Source organism: Schistocerca piceifrons, chromosome 11 (genome assembly GCF_021461385.2).
Source record: "Schistocerca piceifrons isolate TAMUIC-IGC-003096 chromosome 11, iqSchPice1.1, whole genome shotgun sequence".
NCBI lineage: Eukaryota > Metazoa > Arthropoda > Insecta > Orthoptera > Acrididae > Schistocerca > Schistocerca piceifrons.
Genome location: NC_060148.1, coordinates 84,487,325 through 84,505,587, shown reverse-complemented (window position 1 = coordinate 84,505,587; position 18,263 = coordinate 84,487,325). Strand labels below are relative to the sequence as shown.

Sequence of the window (18,263 nt, the reverse complement as noted above, 5' to 3'; positions counted from 1 at the left end):
TCCAATCCCAAAGAAAGCAGGTGTTGACAGATGTGAAAATTACCGAACTATCAGCTTAATAAGTCACAGCTGCAAAATACTAACACGAATTCTTTACAGACGAATGGAAAAACTAGTAGAAGCCAACCTCGGGGAAGATCGGTTTGGATTCCGTAGAAACACTGGAACACGTGAGGCAATACTGACCTTATGACTTATCTCAGAAGAAAGATTAAGGAAAGGCAAACCTACGTTTCTAGCATTTGTAGACTTAGAGAAAGCTTTTGACAATGTTGACTGGAATACTCTCTCTCAAATTCTAAAGGTGGCAGGGGTAAATTACAGGGAGCGAAAGGCTATTTACAATTTGTACAGAAACCAGATGGCAGTTATAAGAGTCGAGGGACATGAAAGGGAAGCAGTGGTTGGGAAGGGAGTAAGACAGGGTTGTAGCCTCTCCCCGATGTTGTTCAATCTGTATATTGAGCAAGCAGTAAAGGAAACAAAAGAAAAATTCGGAGTAGGTATTAAAATTTGAGGTTCGCCGATGACATTGTAATTCTGTCAGAGACAGCAAAGGACTTGGAATGCAGTTGAATGGAATGGACAGTGTCTTGAAAGGAGGATATAAGATGAACATCAACAAAAGCAAAACAAGGATAATGGAATGTAGTCTAATTAAGTCGGGTGATGCTGAGGGAATTAGATTAGGAAATGAGGCACTTAAAGTAGTAAAGGAGTTTTGCTATTTGGGGAGCAAAATAACTGATGATGGTCGAAGTAGAGAGGATATAAAATGTAGGCTGGCAATGGCAAGGAAAGCGTTTCTGAAGAAGAGAAATTTGTTAACATCCAGTATTGATTTAAGTGTCAGGAAGTCATTTCTGAAAGTATTTGTATGGAGTGTAGCCATATATGGAAGTGAAACATGGACGATAAATAGTTTGGACAAGAAGAGAATAGAAGCTTTCGAAATGTGGTGCTACAGAAGAATGCTGAAGATTAGATGGGTAGATCACATAACTAATGAGGAAGTATTGAATAGGATTGGGGAGAAGAGAAGTTTGTGGCACAACTTGACCAGAAGAAGGGATCGGTTGGTAGGACATGTTCTGAGGCATCAAGGGATCACCAATTTAGTATTGGAGGGCAGCGTGTAGGGTAAAAATCGTAGAGGGAGACCAAGAGATGAATACACTAAGCAGATTCAGAAGGATGTAGGTTGCAGTAGGTACTGGGAGATGAAAAAGCTTGCACAGGATAGAATAGCATGGAGAGCTGCATCAAACCAGTCTCAGGACTGAAGACCACAACAACAACAACAACAAACAACAACATCAAAGATTATGCAGTCTGAAAGTAAGGACATGCAATTGCATATAACCTCTAAGTGTGCTGTTAGAAACAACTAGTGTGAAAGGATCGTTTGACAAACTCCTTGATGAAGTTTTAGACATCTGAAAAATGTATAGTGCTGAGGGTATTTTCCCTAATTAATAATAAAAAGTGTAAAGAGGAAAAGGAAAGGTAGTGGGCTGGATATGTGCCGATATAGCATAGAGAGAGAGAGAGAGAGAGAGAGAGAGAGAGAGAGAGAGAGAGAGTGTGTAATTTTTTGTAGTTAGCTGATTTCCAGCTCTTTGCTTCAACAACTTTCCATACTGTTGACAGTGACTCTGGCTCCAGAACTCCTTTGACTTGTGGTGATTATCCATGCAACGTGAACAAAAATCCCCAAAAGGAATTTCCACCTGCAAAGTTAGTACAGTCGTTGTCCCCCCTTGAAGATACACATTGTCCCCCAAGATGACCCACCACATGAAAACAACAAACATACACTGAAGCAACAAAGAAACTAGTATAGGCATGCGTATGCAATGCAGATATTTGTTTGCAGATATAAGTTTGACGGGAAGCCTAAGCATTGAATGGCTGTGTTGTTACAGACGGTTGATCAATGCAACTTAAGCAATGCACAGTCATTGAATTCTTGACAGCAGAAGGTGTCACCCAAAAGGAGATTCATCAGAGAATAAAAGCAGTTTATGGTGATTGTGTTGATGTGAGTACTGTGCGTCATTAGGCGAGTAATTTTAAAGATGTTGTGATGGGAATATCTGACCTGTGTCCCTAACGAAGAGTTGGACATCGTGTGACAGCAACCACTGAGTTTCACAAGCAAAATGTTGACAGATCGATTCAGGAGGATCATCGTATCCCTCAGAGAGAAATTGCAAGCACAATCGGCATATCACAAGAACGCGTGGGTCGCATTATTGCTTTGCTTGGATATCTGAAGATCTGTGCACGATGGGTAGCCCGGATGCTGACTCCTGAAATGAAAGCGCACAGACTTGAAATTTGCCAGGAACTCCTCTCGCATTACAAGAATGAAGGTGACACCTTCCTCCATTCAATTGTGACAGGAGACAAAACGTGGGTACACCATTACGACCCAGAGACGAAACGTCAGTCTATGGAATATCGACACAAAGACTCGCCCCAGAAAAAGAAATTCAAGATGCACCTCTCAGCTGGAAAACTCACGGCCACAGTGTTCTAGGTAGCAGATGGTGTTATCAATGTTGATTTCCTCGATCGTGGAACACAATAAATTCAGAGCATTACAACGCTGTGAACTCTGAAATGATGGCTAACAGGGGTCCGAAAGGAAAAGGGAAATGTTTTCCTGCAGTATGTCAATGCCAAACTACACACTTTACATGCCGCCACATCAGAACTGCATAGACTGAATTTCACCACCGCACGGTATCCTCCAAATAGTCCAGATTTAGCGCCATCCGACTTCCATCTGTTCCCGATAATGAAAGACGATCTGCGGGGATACCATTATGCTTCTGATGAAGACGCTGAGAGAACTGTGAGACTGTGGCTGCAGAAACAGAGTGACGACTTCTTTTGTGACGGCTTCAGGAAACTTGTTCATTGTTGGCAGAAATGTATCCAATTGGCTGGTGATTATGTGGAAAAGTGAATTCTGGTAGTTAAAGATCACATTCTAAGGATTATTTCTATGTTTGATTTATTAAAGAATTCTCATCCAAACCCAATTAACGAAGGTGGAGGCACTACTTTTCATTCAACCCTCGTACACTATCTACCCTATCAAAAATATGCAGACACCCTATGTAGTGCAGAGCTGACCACTAGAGGTTATGAGTGGCAGACCCGCCAGTATGAAAGGAGGCTGGGAGTATTGTGTTGTCAGTTGACAAGCAGTAGCAGCAAAACAGGAGCACTAAGTGACAATGAATATCGACTAGTCAATGGATGGCAGCTCAGTAACAGATCCATCAGGGACATTTCAACCCTCCCAGAACTGCCCAACTCTACCACTGATGATGCAACTGTCAATCATGAAAGAACAACCACAGCTGAAATGAGACCTGGCAGACCACATGTGTTGACGGAAAGAGGGTGGGTAATCTTTTTTTTTAAAGGAGGGAGAGAGAGAGAGAGAGAGAGAGAGAGAGAGAGAGAGAGAGAGAGAGAGAGAGAGAGAATTCAGTGGAAGGGAATATGTGAGAGTTTCAAAGTGCTACCAGTCGAGCAGTTGAACATAATGGACAGTGTCTTGAAAGGAGGATATAAGATGAACATCAACAAAAGCAAAACGAGGATAATGGAATGTAGTCAAATTAAATCGGGTGATGCTGAGGGGATTAGATTAGGAAATGAGACACTTAAAGTAGTGAAGGAGTTTTGCTATTTGGGGAGCAAAATAACTGATGATGGTCGAAGTAGAGAGGATATAAAATGTAGACTGGCAATGGCAAGGAAATCGTTTCTGAAGAAGAGAAATTTGTTAACATCGAGTATAGATTTAAGTGTCAGGAAGTCGTTTCTGAAAGTATTTGTATGGAGTGTAGCCATGTATGGAAGTGAAACATGGACGATAACCAGTTTGGACAAGAAGAGAATAGAAGCTTTCGAAATGTGGTGCTACAGAAGAATGCTGAAGATAAGGTGGGTAGATCATGTAACTAATGAGAAGGTATTGAATAGGATTGGGGAGAAGAGAAGTTTGTGGCACAACTTGACTAGAAGAAGGGATCGGTTGGTAGGACATGTTTTGAGGCATCAAGGGATCACAAATTTAGCATTGGAGGGCAGCGTGGAGGGTAAAAATCGTAGAGGGAGACCAAGAGATGAATACGCTAAGCAGATTCAGAAGGATGTAGGTTGCAGTAGGTACTGGGAGATGAAGAAGCTTGCACAGGATAGAGTAGCATGGAGAGCTGCATCAAACCAGTCTCAGGACTGAAGACCACAACAACAACAACAACACCACCAGTCGAGCTAGCACAATGACTGTGAAAAAAATGACTGGGCACAGGGAGTTAAGAAGAATAGGGTACAATGCTTCAGCAGCTCCTCATAAGCTGTGCATGTCAGGATGGTAGTAGGTGGGCATCCGAGGTGTTTTCCCTACACATGAAGTGACAATGCCAGGATTCAGGGAAAAAATGGGTTTTATTCTGAAGAACTACCAGTACGGGAGACAATATTCGTGAAAACTGGCTACAGCCGGGGAATGAACCGCACGGGTACAGAAAGAGCATTTCGCTCTCAGTAGGAAGGACTGATGGTCATGTTCAGAGAGTAAACAAGCTGGCAGACGAGAGAGCGACCTGCCATCGGGGCCACTGCCTCACCGATCCTCTCGCGTACCTCACGTGATGGCACCCGGTCCTCCCCTTGGCGGGTTTGTGGCAGAAAGTTGGTGTCTCTCACTCGGCAATACTGCGGTGGCGTTCGTAGCTCAGCGTAGTAGCCGGCCAGACGCACTGCAGAGTAGTTTACCTAACTGCTCGCGTCACTGCCTGAGGCTACGTTAAAATGATGGAAGTAGAATACAATAAGTAAGTAAGTGCCATTTCAGGTGTTGTAAGAGGCCGGACAGTACAGTACTGGAAATCAGTGATTTGGAGTAATGATTCATGCTATACACTTTGTGTATGTATTGGAAGGTTTTGAGTTTGGCGAACGTCTGGAGAACGTTATCCCCCACCATGTACAATGTTGACAACATAGTACGGGGTGGTGGTGTTTCTCACAGTGAGCATGTGGTACCCTCATCCAGAAGGATGTACTGTAGAGAAAAACTTTGTAGAAAATGACCGATTGTATTGGCATGGCAATGCACTCCATCGTGAAACAGGATCTATGAGGCAATGGTTTGTGGACGACGTCCCTGAAATAGACTGGCTTGCCCCGAGTCCCGACCTGACCCCAATGGAACATCTCTGGGATGAGTTACAACACTATTTCGCTCTACATACCAGTGTACAACATCACACTCTCATCTGGTTTTGGCACTTCTGGAAGAATGGGCCGTCATTCCGCCAGAGACATTTGGACACCTCAGCGAAATCATCTTAGAGGTGACGGGTGGACACACCCACATTAATTTCCACTGATAGCGGCTTGGAAGCTTTTGAACAGAGAGTGTATCGGGACATTTCTCTAAGGAGTCCTCAGATTAAAAGATGTCGCCACACAACGGCAGGTAATGCACAGTAAATCCCTCGATTCAACATTTTACGCTTTATTGAAAAGTACACATCAATAACATACAATTTATTTGTATTTGTACAACGCAAAATCAGGTTCAACACGTGCAGTGTGATATTAATTGGAAAAAGAACACGATATATTAATATGTTTCCTTGTGCACAGGCATGTAAATTTTAAACGGGCGGAATTGTACGCACAGGCTCGATAAATAACGTCAAACTTTAAAATCTTACAAATTGTACAAAGACCAGTACAAAACCAAAACAATAAATGCTTCATAGGTTTGAAAATGAGACTTATCAACTGATTTGCTATTCACACACTACACACAGAAAAACATGTTCCACTCTAAATGTAATGCAGAAAATTTTGGTAACATAAATAACAGCTCATTATTTTATTCTCGCACTTAAGTAATCCTGAACAACAAATCTGCAATGTGCACAGACTCCAGAATTTAAATTAAGCCTCAATTTGGCAGGATAAACCCAAACTCATCTTTCACACTAGCACAATTATTGAAAGGAACATCAAGCATGCAGATGCACGCAAAACACACACACACACACACACACACACACACACACACACACACACACTTATCAGTGAATTATGAGATCATTAATGTACAGACAAATAGCAATACAACTGAAAATATTTTTCTCAAGAGACATTTCTTTCCAACAGAGCAATAGCTACTAATTACAAGCAAGCAATAATTATGAAGCAAAGTGTGAAAAATATGAGGTACTCTGAAATTACTGTCAAATGTTTTGTATAAAAAAAATCACATATATGGAATTGTAAGCAGAAAAAGTTACAGCATTCTTCACCTCAGACACATGTCCAACCACAAAATTTAGATCTAAATACTGAAGCTAAAAAGGTGGACAGAGAATCTGTATTTCTGCCACTCTTAAGACACCCATATGATAGGAATACTAAGAATGAGATATTTGGGACACGGCCAGGTTTCCCTTCCATTAGCAGTAAGCTGTAAAAGAAGAAACTGAGGGCGGCGTAGCAGTGGATCCGCCAGGTGACCTGGCAGAGAACACAGGACTAGACAGACAGGCACAGCAACTGTCATGGTTGGAGCGGCGCGTCGTCCCTGTCCGAGTCAGTGAAGCTGCCGCCGGCGATCTGTTGCCAGCCGTCTGAGCGAGACAGGCTGCGGCCGTCTGCAAAGTCACCACGCCGGCACACCAGGTTGCACCCGTCCTAATAATAATAATTATTATTATTATTAACACCAATAAACAAATGGAATTGACAGAATCAAAATTGTAAGTGATCTACAATTGCTTCTTGAAAATATCTGGAAAACACAAAAGATTCTAATACAATGGGAAATATTATTCATTCACTTGTTACATAAATCCCAATAAAAGCAGGTGTTGACAGATGTGAAAATCACCAAACTATCAGATTAATAAGACATGGTTGCAAAATACTAACACGAATTCTTTACAGACGAATGGAAAAACTGGTAGAAGCCGAGTTCGGGGAAGATCAGTTTGGATTCCGTAGAAATATTGGAACACGTGAGGCAATACTGACCCTACGACTTATCTTAGAAGCTAGATTAAGGAAAGGGAAACCTACGTTTCTAGCATTTGTAGACTTAGAGAAAGCTTTTGACAATGTTGACTGGCATACTCTCTTTCAAATTCTGAAGGTGGCAGGAGTAAATTACAGGGAGCGAAAGGCTGTTTACAATTTGTTCAGAAACCAGATGGCAGTTATAAGAGTAGAGGGGCATGAAAGGGAAGCAGTGGTTGGGAAGGGAGTGAGACAGGGTTGTAGCCTCTCCCCGATGTTATTCAATCTCTATATTGAGCAAGCAGTGAAGGAAACAAAAGAAAAATTCGGAGTAGGTATTAAAATCCATGGAGAAGAAATAAAAACTTTGAGGTTCGCCAATGACATTGTAATTCTGTCAGAGACAGCAAAGGACTTGGATGAGTAGTTGAACGGAATAGACAGTGCCTTGAAAGGATGATATAAGATGAACATCAACAAAAGCAAAATGAGGATAATGGAATGTAGTCGAATTCAAGTCGGTTGATGCTGAGGGTATTAGATTAGGATATGAGACACTTAAAGTAGTGAAGGAGTTTTGCTATTTGGGGAGCAAAATAACTGATGATGGTTGAAGTAGAAAGGATATAAAATGTAGACTGGCGATGGCAAGGGAAGCGTTTCTGAACAAGAGAAATTTGTTAACACCGAGTATAGATTTAAGTGTCAGGAAGTTGTTTCTGGAAGTATTTGTATGGAGTGTAGCCGTGTACGGAAGTGAAACATGGACAATAAATAGTTTGGACAAGAAGAGAATATAAGCTTTAGAAATGTGGTGCTACAGAAGAATGGTGAAGATTAGATGGGTAGATCACATAACTAATGAGCTGGTATTGAATAGAATTGGGGAGAAGAAGAGTTTGTGGCACAACTTGACCAGAAGAAGGGATCGGTTGGTAGGACATGTTCTGAGGCATCAAGGGATCACCAATTCGGTATTGGAGGGCGGTGTGGAAGGTAAAAATCGTAGTAGAGGGAGACCAGGAGATGAATACACTAAGCAGATTCAGAAGGATGTAGGTTGCAGTACGTACTCGGAGATGACGAAGCTTGCAGAGGATAGAGTAGCATGGAGAGCTACATCAAACCAATCTCAGGACTGAAGACCACAACAACAACATAAAAAGGACACAAACAAAATGATATCAATTACAGAAGAGTGCCACAACTGGCAGTGGTGTACAAAATATTATTAAAAATTCTTCTGAACAGAGTTGAGGATTTAGACAAAAAACTGGTTGAATACCTGCACGGTTTTCAAAAGGACAGCTCATGCACGGAACAGATTTTATCTTAAAATCAATAAATTGCTGCAATGTTAACCAGCAAGCCTATAATAGTATCCTTTATTGATTTCAAGGAAGCATTACATTCGATAGTCCCAAATACGATAGACAACATCAATAGAAAATCTGCTGTTAAATTTATGGGGAAGCCTCTCAGCAATTTGAAATAAAAACTGGTGTTAGACAAAGGGACAGCTTGTCAAATTTATTGTTCAATTGTTTTATTTATTTGGTTATGTATTTATTTTAACTGTACGAATCTGTAATTTCGAGCTAAAAAGTCACAAAACTGAACCGATAATACTGGGGAGGCAAAACAAGGTGATTTTCGATACTTTCAGAAAATCAGACAGATGCAGTTACCGTATTTACTCGAATCTAAGCCGCACTTTTTTTCCAGTTTTTGTAATCCAAAAAACCGCCTGCAGCTCAGAATTGAGTGCAAAGTAAGCGGAAGTTCTGAAAAATGTTGGTAGGTGCCGCCACAACTAACTTCTGTCATCGAATACATGTAGCGCTACACAGGCATGCTTAGCAGGCACAAAGATAAATACTGGCACCAAAAACTCTGCGGCAGTAAATAAATTAAAAGAAAAGGTAGAAGAATGTAAACATTATGCCAAGTATTCTTTCGTGTTTGCTGCCTAATGAACTACGAAACTGGAGTGAGACAAGAGCAAACACGGAAGAATATATATATCATGTCATGTTTATATTCGTATTATTCTTATGCTGAATAGTGATACAGTCAGGAATGAAGCACGGCAACTGACTAGATTTTTAAATCTAATTTTTGTGCAGAATATAATGTAGTAAAGAGGCGTCTGCAAAGATTTTCAAACAGAGAAAAATTTTTGCTAAACTCTCGTTCAGAACATCTATCATACGCAGTCTATTATTTGGTTCCTTGCTATCAAAGAAAGCTGCAGTGTAAGTAACCATCCCTAATAAACTCCGTGCCATCAAGGAGACGACGACTGTATGGCGGTCATCCATGCGAGCCAATCGCAGAGACTCAGTTGGCCTTTGTCGGCTCCGCATTGGTCACTCCCGGCTGACGCACAGTTACTTACTGCGCTGGGAGGACCCTCCTCTCTGTCGCTGCGCGGCGGCTTTGACAGTGGCCCACATTTTGTTGGCCTGCCCCCTTTTATCTGTGGTCAGGCAGACATTTGCGCTGCCTGATACACTCCCTGCTCTTTTACATGATGACACTGCCATGACAGGCTTAGTATTGCGTTTTATTCAGGCAGGGGGCTTTTATCATTTGCTCGACCAACCACCGTCACACACTGTGTGATTGTAATTCGTTTTGTCTGTTCTTTGTCTGAGTTTCTCTTGTCCTGTGTGGTCTGTTGTGTCCCTTATCCGTTTTTTACTCTGTGTGGGTGTTTTTAAGTTTTGTAACAAGGGACTGATGACCGTTGCAGTCTGGTCCCCTTAGTCCCTCAAACCAACCTCCTGCCATTATTTCACTAATGAGACAATTCCTCTCTTTTTTTTATTGTAAGCGGTGGTAGCGTGCACTAAAGCGAGCCATGCCGCAAGTGGTAAAAGGTCGTAAACACTCATTATCAGAATACGACAAACAATGCATGACACAGTACAATAACACATTTTCAGCTTAGAGTGACGTAAACACCAATAACAAAGAGAACGGCACTTGTCAGATCAAAGCAAAATAAGCAATCGATTCAAACCAGACGAAGCACGTGATAAAGGAAGGGTACCCGTATAAATACGGATGGAGCGCCTGGCACATAGCAATGGCTACTGGATAAAGCTTAACGCTTAAGCTTACGATTCGAACCAAACTACTATAGCTGCATCTTCATCCATTTGACCACAACTGTGTCTCATGTTACAATGGACCAACTTTGTTTCGATTTGGAAGTGCGGTCTAAAACTTTTCTCTCCCCTTGAATTTCGAGCCTCAAATTTCAGGTGCGGCTTAGATACGGGAAAAATTTATTTTCCTCAATTTCGAGTCTCATTTTTCAAGTGCGGCTTAGATTCGAGTGTGGCTTAGATTCAAGTAAATACGGTACTCAAATCTTCTGCAAAAAATGGCGAATAGGAACTAGTCGCAAAATTGCACCAGAAAGCAACAAAATTCATGACAAATATAAAAAATGCACCAAGATACAAGCACAAAAAGGTAAGACAGGAGTTCGTAAATATTTTGGGGAAACTATACAGCAGACTGTATTAGAAAACTTTACAATATATATAAGCATTATTACAATGGAATGAGCATATGGTTTGACAAAAAATATTTACAATAAGAAATGCATATCTAGAAAAACAAAACTAAAACACTATACCACAGTGGCAAGACTAGAATGTTTATAAGCGTATGAATGCTTAGTGATGAACTTTAAGCTGATAAGAATAGAGGTGTATGCAGACAGATTGTTAGGATAATAATGGGTGGTTTGGAAATGGGAAGTAATCAGAAGATCTATGAAAATAGAGAGAAAATATCAGAAGTAATGGCAAAGTGAAGATTAATCTTCTTTCGACAACTCTACCAAATGAATGAGAACAGGCTAATATTACTGTATTTCTGGAAGAAGATATTCACAATAGCCAGGATTACAGAAACAAGAACAAAACAGCATCAAAGAATCAAAAATAACAGGAATAAACCCTTTAAGAACAAAATATTAAACTCACAAGGCTTTCAAGGAAGAAGAAATAAGATTGGGAGCAACAAAGAAAGCATAGGAACTTAAAGTAATGAATTACAGAATGCCTCTATGCACGTGAACGCCTAGCACTGACTTACAAGTTAGTCAAACTAGCAATAGTACATATTCCGGGTTTCCTGCAGACACAGTTCTGTTGTGGTACGGATAACAGGTGCACCACAGTGTGCGAATGAAATAGCGCAGAGCAACTGTAAATGTGATCCAAAGCTGAAGTATGTGGGCAGTACGATTCTTGTGAGCAAAATATCTAAATTGCAAACAGATTAACCGTCCAATTCTGGTGGTGTAGTTCTAAATGCAATGATACACTCAGCCATAGACAGGGTATACACGTGGACAAGGAAAAAAAATTCCTGTATTTTTCCCGGATGTCCCGGTTAAAAATACACTTTTACCCGGGACGAAAATACACCTTCTCTGTGTAAAGCTTATTAACCCTTTGAATGCTTAAGGTTTTATACACTGACATATAACTCCTGGCACTTTAGAAAACGAGCATCCCCCCCAACCCCCCCCAAAAAAAGAAGAAGAAGAAGAAGAAGAAGATCTTTGGTGTGCAGCAGCATGTACGCTGCATATTTCATATTACAAAAGTATATATTTGAATTGTACCAAACATTGCACGTTGGTTTCTGAAGCACTGAAACAGAGACTGCGATGCGCTTTAATAAGCCAATCACAGCTGATGTCATGTGATCTCGCCAGCAGATATTCAGGGCATAGGACACGTGACAGTCAACCAATAGCAACCAACATCACTGTTCAGTAGCGTAAACACATAAATAGGAAAAGTTAATGGTTTAAATTAATATACATAGTGCAGCTGCAAGACACACAAGGCTTTCACACGTATAACATTAGTCTTTTTTGCATGTGTTACATCTTAATATACATCACACAAATGTGCTAGTAAAATTTTAAATAATACATAAACATCTGGGCTTGAAATTCTTCTAAGTGGTTGGCCCTAAGAATGTTAAGCTTTAAATGAGAATCAAACACTCTGTGATTTAAGAAATTCAAAGCACATTCGCACACGTAACCCAATTCATCTTGCATAAAATGTAATTTACTTTGACAGTAATGCTTTTCAACTACCGTTTGCAATATTTTCCTGTGACCTGCTACAATTCGTTTCAGCATTTGTCAGAGACCACCACAAAACGGCGTTACTGTGCGTGCGCAGCTACGGTGATGTAGGAAGCCCACGTGTTCATACCTAGATAGCATTAAGAGTTCTTACATCAAGTCGTAAACAAAACACAACATCAGAGGGTACTCAAAGGACATCGGAATTTCGTAAACCAGACTAAAATGCATAATTCAGCTGAAAGTGCACATTCGTATTTCCAGATTCACAAGGAGGCAAGCTCCAACCTGATATTAAGCTTTTCATTGTGGTTTTCGTGTTGCAAATTTTCTTGGGAGTATTGGTACTATATTATTTCATGTTTGGGTATATCGTCATGTGCCAGGAGACAAGAACCAGCACTTGTAATTCAGCACACGGTTGACTCTAGCCAATACTGTGGAATGAAACACTTTGTTTCAAATAAATTGACTGCCTCAGCAGAAAAGATAAAAAGACCCAAATTCCTTTAGCAAATCAACAGAAATAATTTCAGTGTTCTGCAAAGCAATTAATGCGACTGCCAAAAACCTGGAAATAAAATACAATCACGAAACTAAAACTAATAACATATGTTAGCCTTCCATAAGTATGTAAATATATTTTAATTAACTTGCTAGCTCTCGGTCACAGAAATCCATTCTGTTTTCATTTGACGTGAGAGTAGTTAAGGAAGAAGAAACAGCAGAATCACTAAACCTAACATGCGTCATGTGGAGACTACCACCCTCTCCACTTACATTGCTCGGTGCATGCGCGAATCTGCCAGCTTGGGCTCGCCAGAAGAATTTTTCCAGCTAGTGTCTGGCTGCTTGTTGCTACTCCTGCTACAGCTAACAGCCGTACTTCAACTAGCCATAAGTGGGAGCAGGTACTGCTCATACGTGACTCAACTGTGCATGTGCAAGAGCCCGCTGGCAACTGCTCAAACGAACCTGGTGTAATAATTTTTTCATAATGTGGGGCCACAGTCATAATATATTTCTTTAAAGTCAGTACCGCCATTAGATTTTTTATTTGCAGTGTTACATTTACAGGATCACGATTTCGGCTTCAAAGTGCCATTATCAAGTGTTTTCTTTACTGCTTTGTTTCATCACTGAGTATACCATCTTGACTGAACAACAGTTGACTAAGCCATCTGTCATTCAGTCAAGATGGTATACTCATTGATAAAACAAAGCAGTAGGCTTTACTATAAATATTGAACCTTAGACAATGTGTCTAATAGTGTATTTTAAATACAGCAGTATGTCATCTTAGGCTCTGTACAACACTTAAAACACTTGATAATGGCACTTTGAAGCCGAACTCACGATCGTGTAAATGTATCACTGCAAATAAAAAACAATCTAATGGCGGTACTGAGAACCTAGTGTAAACCGTTGTGGTGTCACGGTCATAGGAATCAGTTTGTATTGCATAGTCTTCGTCCTAAAGCCTTTAACACATTTTGGTGTTGGCAGATGCTTGTGTGTGCACCGTGTTTTGTTGTTGGAAATGGCACATTTCCTTAGCAACTTAAGTTTATTGTGGTTATCTTTCCCTCATTTATGTTTTATTGTTGCAGTATTATTTTGCAGTAGTGGGCTAAAGTAAAATTCTTTGTTAGAGTACCAGCTTTTACAGTCAAAATTACAAAAATTTAACTGAAAACTACCACAATGAAAAATTTCTGGACTTCTAAAAAATTTCTGGGTTTTGTCCTGGAAAAAATTCCTGGATTTTTCCCAGATTTCCCGGTTGTCCTGGGGCGTATACACAGTGATAGTGAAACAGTGTCACCAATTTTATCAAGGCCACACCCACAGGTGAAATGTCCAGGCAATCAAGGAACTAATTCGTAGCAATTGCAGATTTTCCATCAAAGAGGACGTCCACACAGCGGTTCTCAAATGGCTGCACGACCAAAAAGCAGATTTCTATTGTCGACAAACTGAACAAGTGATAGAATGTTCAGAGCACAGTTTAGAGAGGCTCGGTGACTATATGCTGGAAAATAGCAGTGTCTTTGTCACTTTGAAGTGTAGTGCAGGATTTAACAACAGTTATATGGCCTGCCGCGACAATGTTTAACTTTCTTTCTGAAGTCTCCCCGTATCAAACAAACTATCCGTAGATTGTGGAACCAACACCGACCAATACTACAGTTGTATTATTAGTGAGAGCCCTCTACTGGGCACATTACTATTACTCACAGCTTGCAGATGGCCTAAGTTAATCCAGAAGTCTTTGTTGGGAATCTGGTCAAAGCCTTTGGCACCACACACCAGCCGTCGATAACCGACACCGATAAGCAGATATGTTCCAGCAACTGCGGCAAACCTGCAAAACCACAAAATGTGAAACGAAAATTTTGAAAAGTTCGTGCTGGACATAGTGGACTGCATAGGACAACAAAATACAAATCCATTGGAGTACAGATGTGTATAAACAAATGCAAATAAATAAATAAGTAAAACAAAACACTCTCTCTCTCTCTCTCTCTCTCTCTCTCTCTCTCTCTCGCGTGCTCTCACTCGCACTCTCTCTCAAATAGCCCTTTATTTATTATTCAAGGGCTTGCAACAACCACTTGCTATTTTAATATCAAATTTGTATTAATACCCTTTATCATTTTCACACTATCTACAGAAGGTTCACACAAAATTTTATGTAATAAACAAATCATATGACAACAGCAGTATCAATTTAGTATCATAAAACTGGTTATCTACTGTATTTTTACTGGAAGTCAAAACGTGTACTAATTCTGTGGTATGGTAGTCTGCAGTTTTAGATTTGATCCTCAGCTCCAGCAGGTGTGTAACAATAGAGCAAAAAAAAGTGACATTCTGCTATATTTACTTTTTTCAAGAGCAGTTTTATCTAGCTATACAAAGGAAAAAGTGCTTCCGGTGAAATGCTTTTTCTCAACAACTACATATTCCTTTTACCATTGACATGGCTAATAAAGTTGATGTACACGAAGAAGCTGTGTACTGCTACATTATAAATTTTCAGTTATCTGTCTTAATTTTTAACCCTATTCAAATTATGCCTGCAAGGGCATTACAGCTAATTAACTTCAGAAGCGTAATTTCTACTCAGCTTACTACATGTTACACTCGGATACTGTTACGAACACTATATAGCAGAAGTATATATTTAAAAAACACAATACTATCCAATTACATCTTTTACATTTGCCTCATGCAAAACACAATCACATACAACTACCTCCTTACATAACACTAAATGAAAGAGCCAATGACAGAAACAAATTTTTCTTTTACATTAAACATTAAATTATTCCTCCTAAATTAACAAACGGCAAAGTCTTCGAATGTAGATTATTTTTTAAAGAAGTCATTTCTTTCTTTTTTGCCAAATGGTGTGTACCAAAGATATATTATTCTTTTTATCACAGTTTATTTCTTTTAACATTTCTTTATATCACTGCTTAACATTGCACCTCACATACTGCCATAAACCTGAAAATGTATCCTCAAGCTTATAGTCGCAGTTCCAATCACTGCCTACACGAGGCACCACAAGAATGTCGCAGGTCTAGCACGATCTTGTATTTTCGTGAAATAAAAGACATTAACTACATATAAAAAAATTTGACCTTAACTGGTGGGGAGGGAAAACTACAGCTTGTTAGCATAAAAAAATAAAAACATAATATAACTGTCAGTGGACAATACTGGTCCCTCACAATAGGATATTTTCAGCCCAAGTGATACTTCAGGTGGAAGGGCTTGCATCCTGATCACTTGTTGAGAACAGTCCTGCTAGGGAGAACTATTAATCTGCTGGCCACACCAACTCCCTGCAACACATCTGACACTGTTTACGAGTCCACAGGTGGCACTGGCAAACCGTGTCAAGTTACGTAAGCCAAGGCAGAAATACATTAAGAAACGCGTAACAAAGAGTGCCTTTCCCAAACATTCAAGTGTGCACCTCAAAATAAGGAGAACTGTTGTACAAAAAATTGTATATTTGACAGAACATTTTTAAAACCTAAACACCTTCAAAACAGTATCCGTCAGATATTAAACAACAGAAAATCCAGGATGGAATGTAACAGTTTTATGAAAAGGATAGTTGCCACTCACCATATCTACATCTACATGACTACTCTGCAATTCACATTTAAGTGCTTGGCAGAGGGTTCATCGAACCATGGTCATACTATCTCTCTACCATTCCACTCCCGAACAGCGCGCGGGAAAAACCAACACCTAAACCTTTCTGTTCGAGCTCTGATTTCTCTTATTTTATTTTGATGATCATTCCTACCTATGTAGGTTGGGCTCAACAAAATTTTTGCATTCGGAAGAGAAAGTTGCTGACTGAAATTTCGTACGTAGATCTCGCCGCGACGAAAAACGTCTTTGCTTTAATGACTTCCATCCAAACTTGCGTATCATATCTGCCACACTCTCTCCCCTATTACGTGATAATACAAAACAAGCTGCACTTTTTTGCACCCTTTCGATGTCCTCCGTCAATCCCACCCGCTAAGGATCCCACACCGCGCAGCAATATTCTAACAGAGGGCAAACGAGTGTAGTGTAAGCTGTCTCTTTAGTGGACTTGTTGCATCTTCTAAGTGTCCTGCCAATGAAATGCAACCTTTGGTTCGCCTTGCCCACAATATTATCTATGTGGTCTTTCCAACTGAAGTTGTTCGCAATTTTAACACCCAGGTACTTAGTTGAATTGACAGCCTTGAGAATTGTACTATTTATCGAGTAATCGAATTCCAAAGGATTTCTTTTGGAACTCGTGTGGATCGCCTCACACTTTTCGTTATTTAGCGTCAACTGCCACCTGCCACACCATACAGCAATCTTTTCTAAATCGCTTTGCAACTGATACTGGTCTTCGGATGACCTTACTAGACGGTAAATTACAGCAGCATCTGCGAACAACCTAAGAGAACTGCTCAGATTGTCACCCAGGTCATTCATATAGATCAGGAACAGCAGAGGTCCCAGGACGCTTCCCTGAGGAACACCTGATATCACTTCAGTTTTACTCGACGATTTGCTGTCTATTACTACGAACTGCGACCTTCCTGACAGGAAATCACGAATCCAGTCGCACAAGTGAGACGATACCGCATAGGCCCGCAGCTTGATTAGAAGTCGCTTGTGAGCAATGGTGTCAAAAGCTTTCCGGAAATCTAGAAATACGGAATCAAATTGAGATCCCCTGTCGATAGCGGCCATTACTTCGTGCGTTGCACAAGAACGATGTTTTCTGAAATCGTGCTGATTACGTATCAATAGATTGTTCCCTTCGAGGTGATTCATGATGTTTGAGTACAGTATATGCTCCAAAACCCTACTGCAAACCGACGTCAATGATATAGGTCTGTAGTTTGACGGATTACCTCTACTACCCTTCTTAAACACTGGTGTGACATGCGCAATTTTCCAATCTGCAGGTACAGATCTATCGGTGAGCAAGCGGTTGTATGAGTGCTAAGTAGGGTGCTATTGTATCAGCGTAATCTCAAAGGAACCTAATCAGTATACAATCTGGGCCTGAAGACTTGCCCGTATCAAGCGATTTGAGTTGCTTCGCAATCCCTAAGGTATCTACTTCTAAGAAACTCTTGCTAGCAGCTGTTCGTGTTTCAAATTCTGGAATATTCCATCCATCTTCCCTGGTGAAGGAATTTCGGAAAACTGCGTTTGATAACTCCGCTTTAGCGGCACAGTCGTCGGTAACAATACCATCGGCACTGTGCAGCGAAGGTACTGACTGCGTCTTGCCACTTGTGTACTTTACATACGACCAGCGGAGATGCTGAGTCACAGATAGGCACAACAAGAAGACTGTCACCAAATGGCCAACAAGGCCGTTTGTTGAAAAAAATATAATCCACACACACACACACACACACACACACACACACACACACACACACACACCTATCCTTTTCATAATATTGCCCATCAGATACAATATACTTGTCCCAATGTTTTTTCCAGTGGTGGAAACAGTTTTTAAATATGTCTGAAATTATGCTGCTTAGTGCCT

At 40.4% G+C, this 18,263-nt stretch overlaps 1 protein-coding gene across 2 annotated transcripts in view; it reads right to left on the bottom strand.

The window, feature by feature from the left end:
* Positions 1-5,528: 5,528 nt before the first annotated feature.
* LOC124720037 (cation-dependent mannose-6-phosphate receptor-like) overlaps positions 5,529-18,263 on the bottom strand; it is an 81,476-nt gene continuing 68,741 nt past the window's right edge. For both annotated transcript variants that reach the window (XM_047245292.1, XM_047245291.1), the window contains 2 exons: positions 14,423-14,549; positions 5,529-6,738 (listed from right to left, as the gene is read on the bottom strand). In XM_047245292.1, coding sequence (XP_047101248.1) covers positions 6,604-6,738; positions 14,423-14,549 — 262 coding nt within the window. In that variant the 3' untranslated portion in view covers positions 5,529-6,603. The remainder of the gene's footprint in view (positions 6,739-14,422; positions 14,550-18,263) is intronic.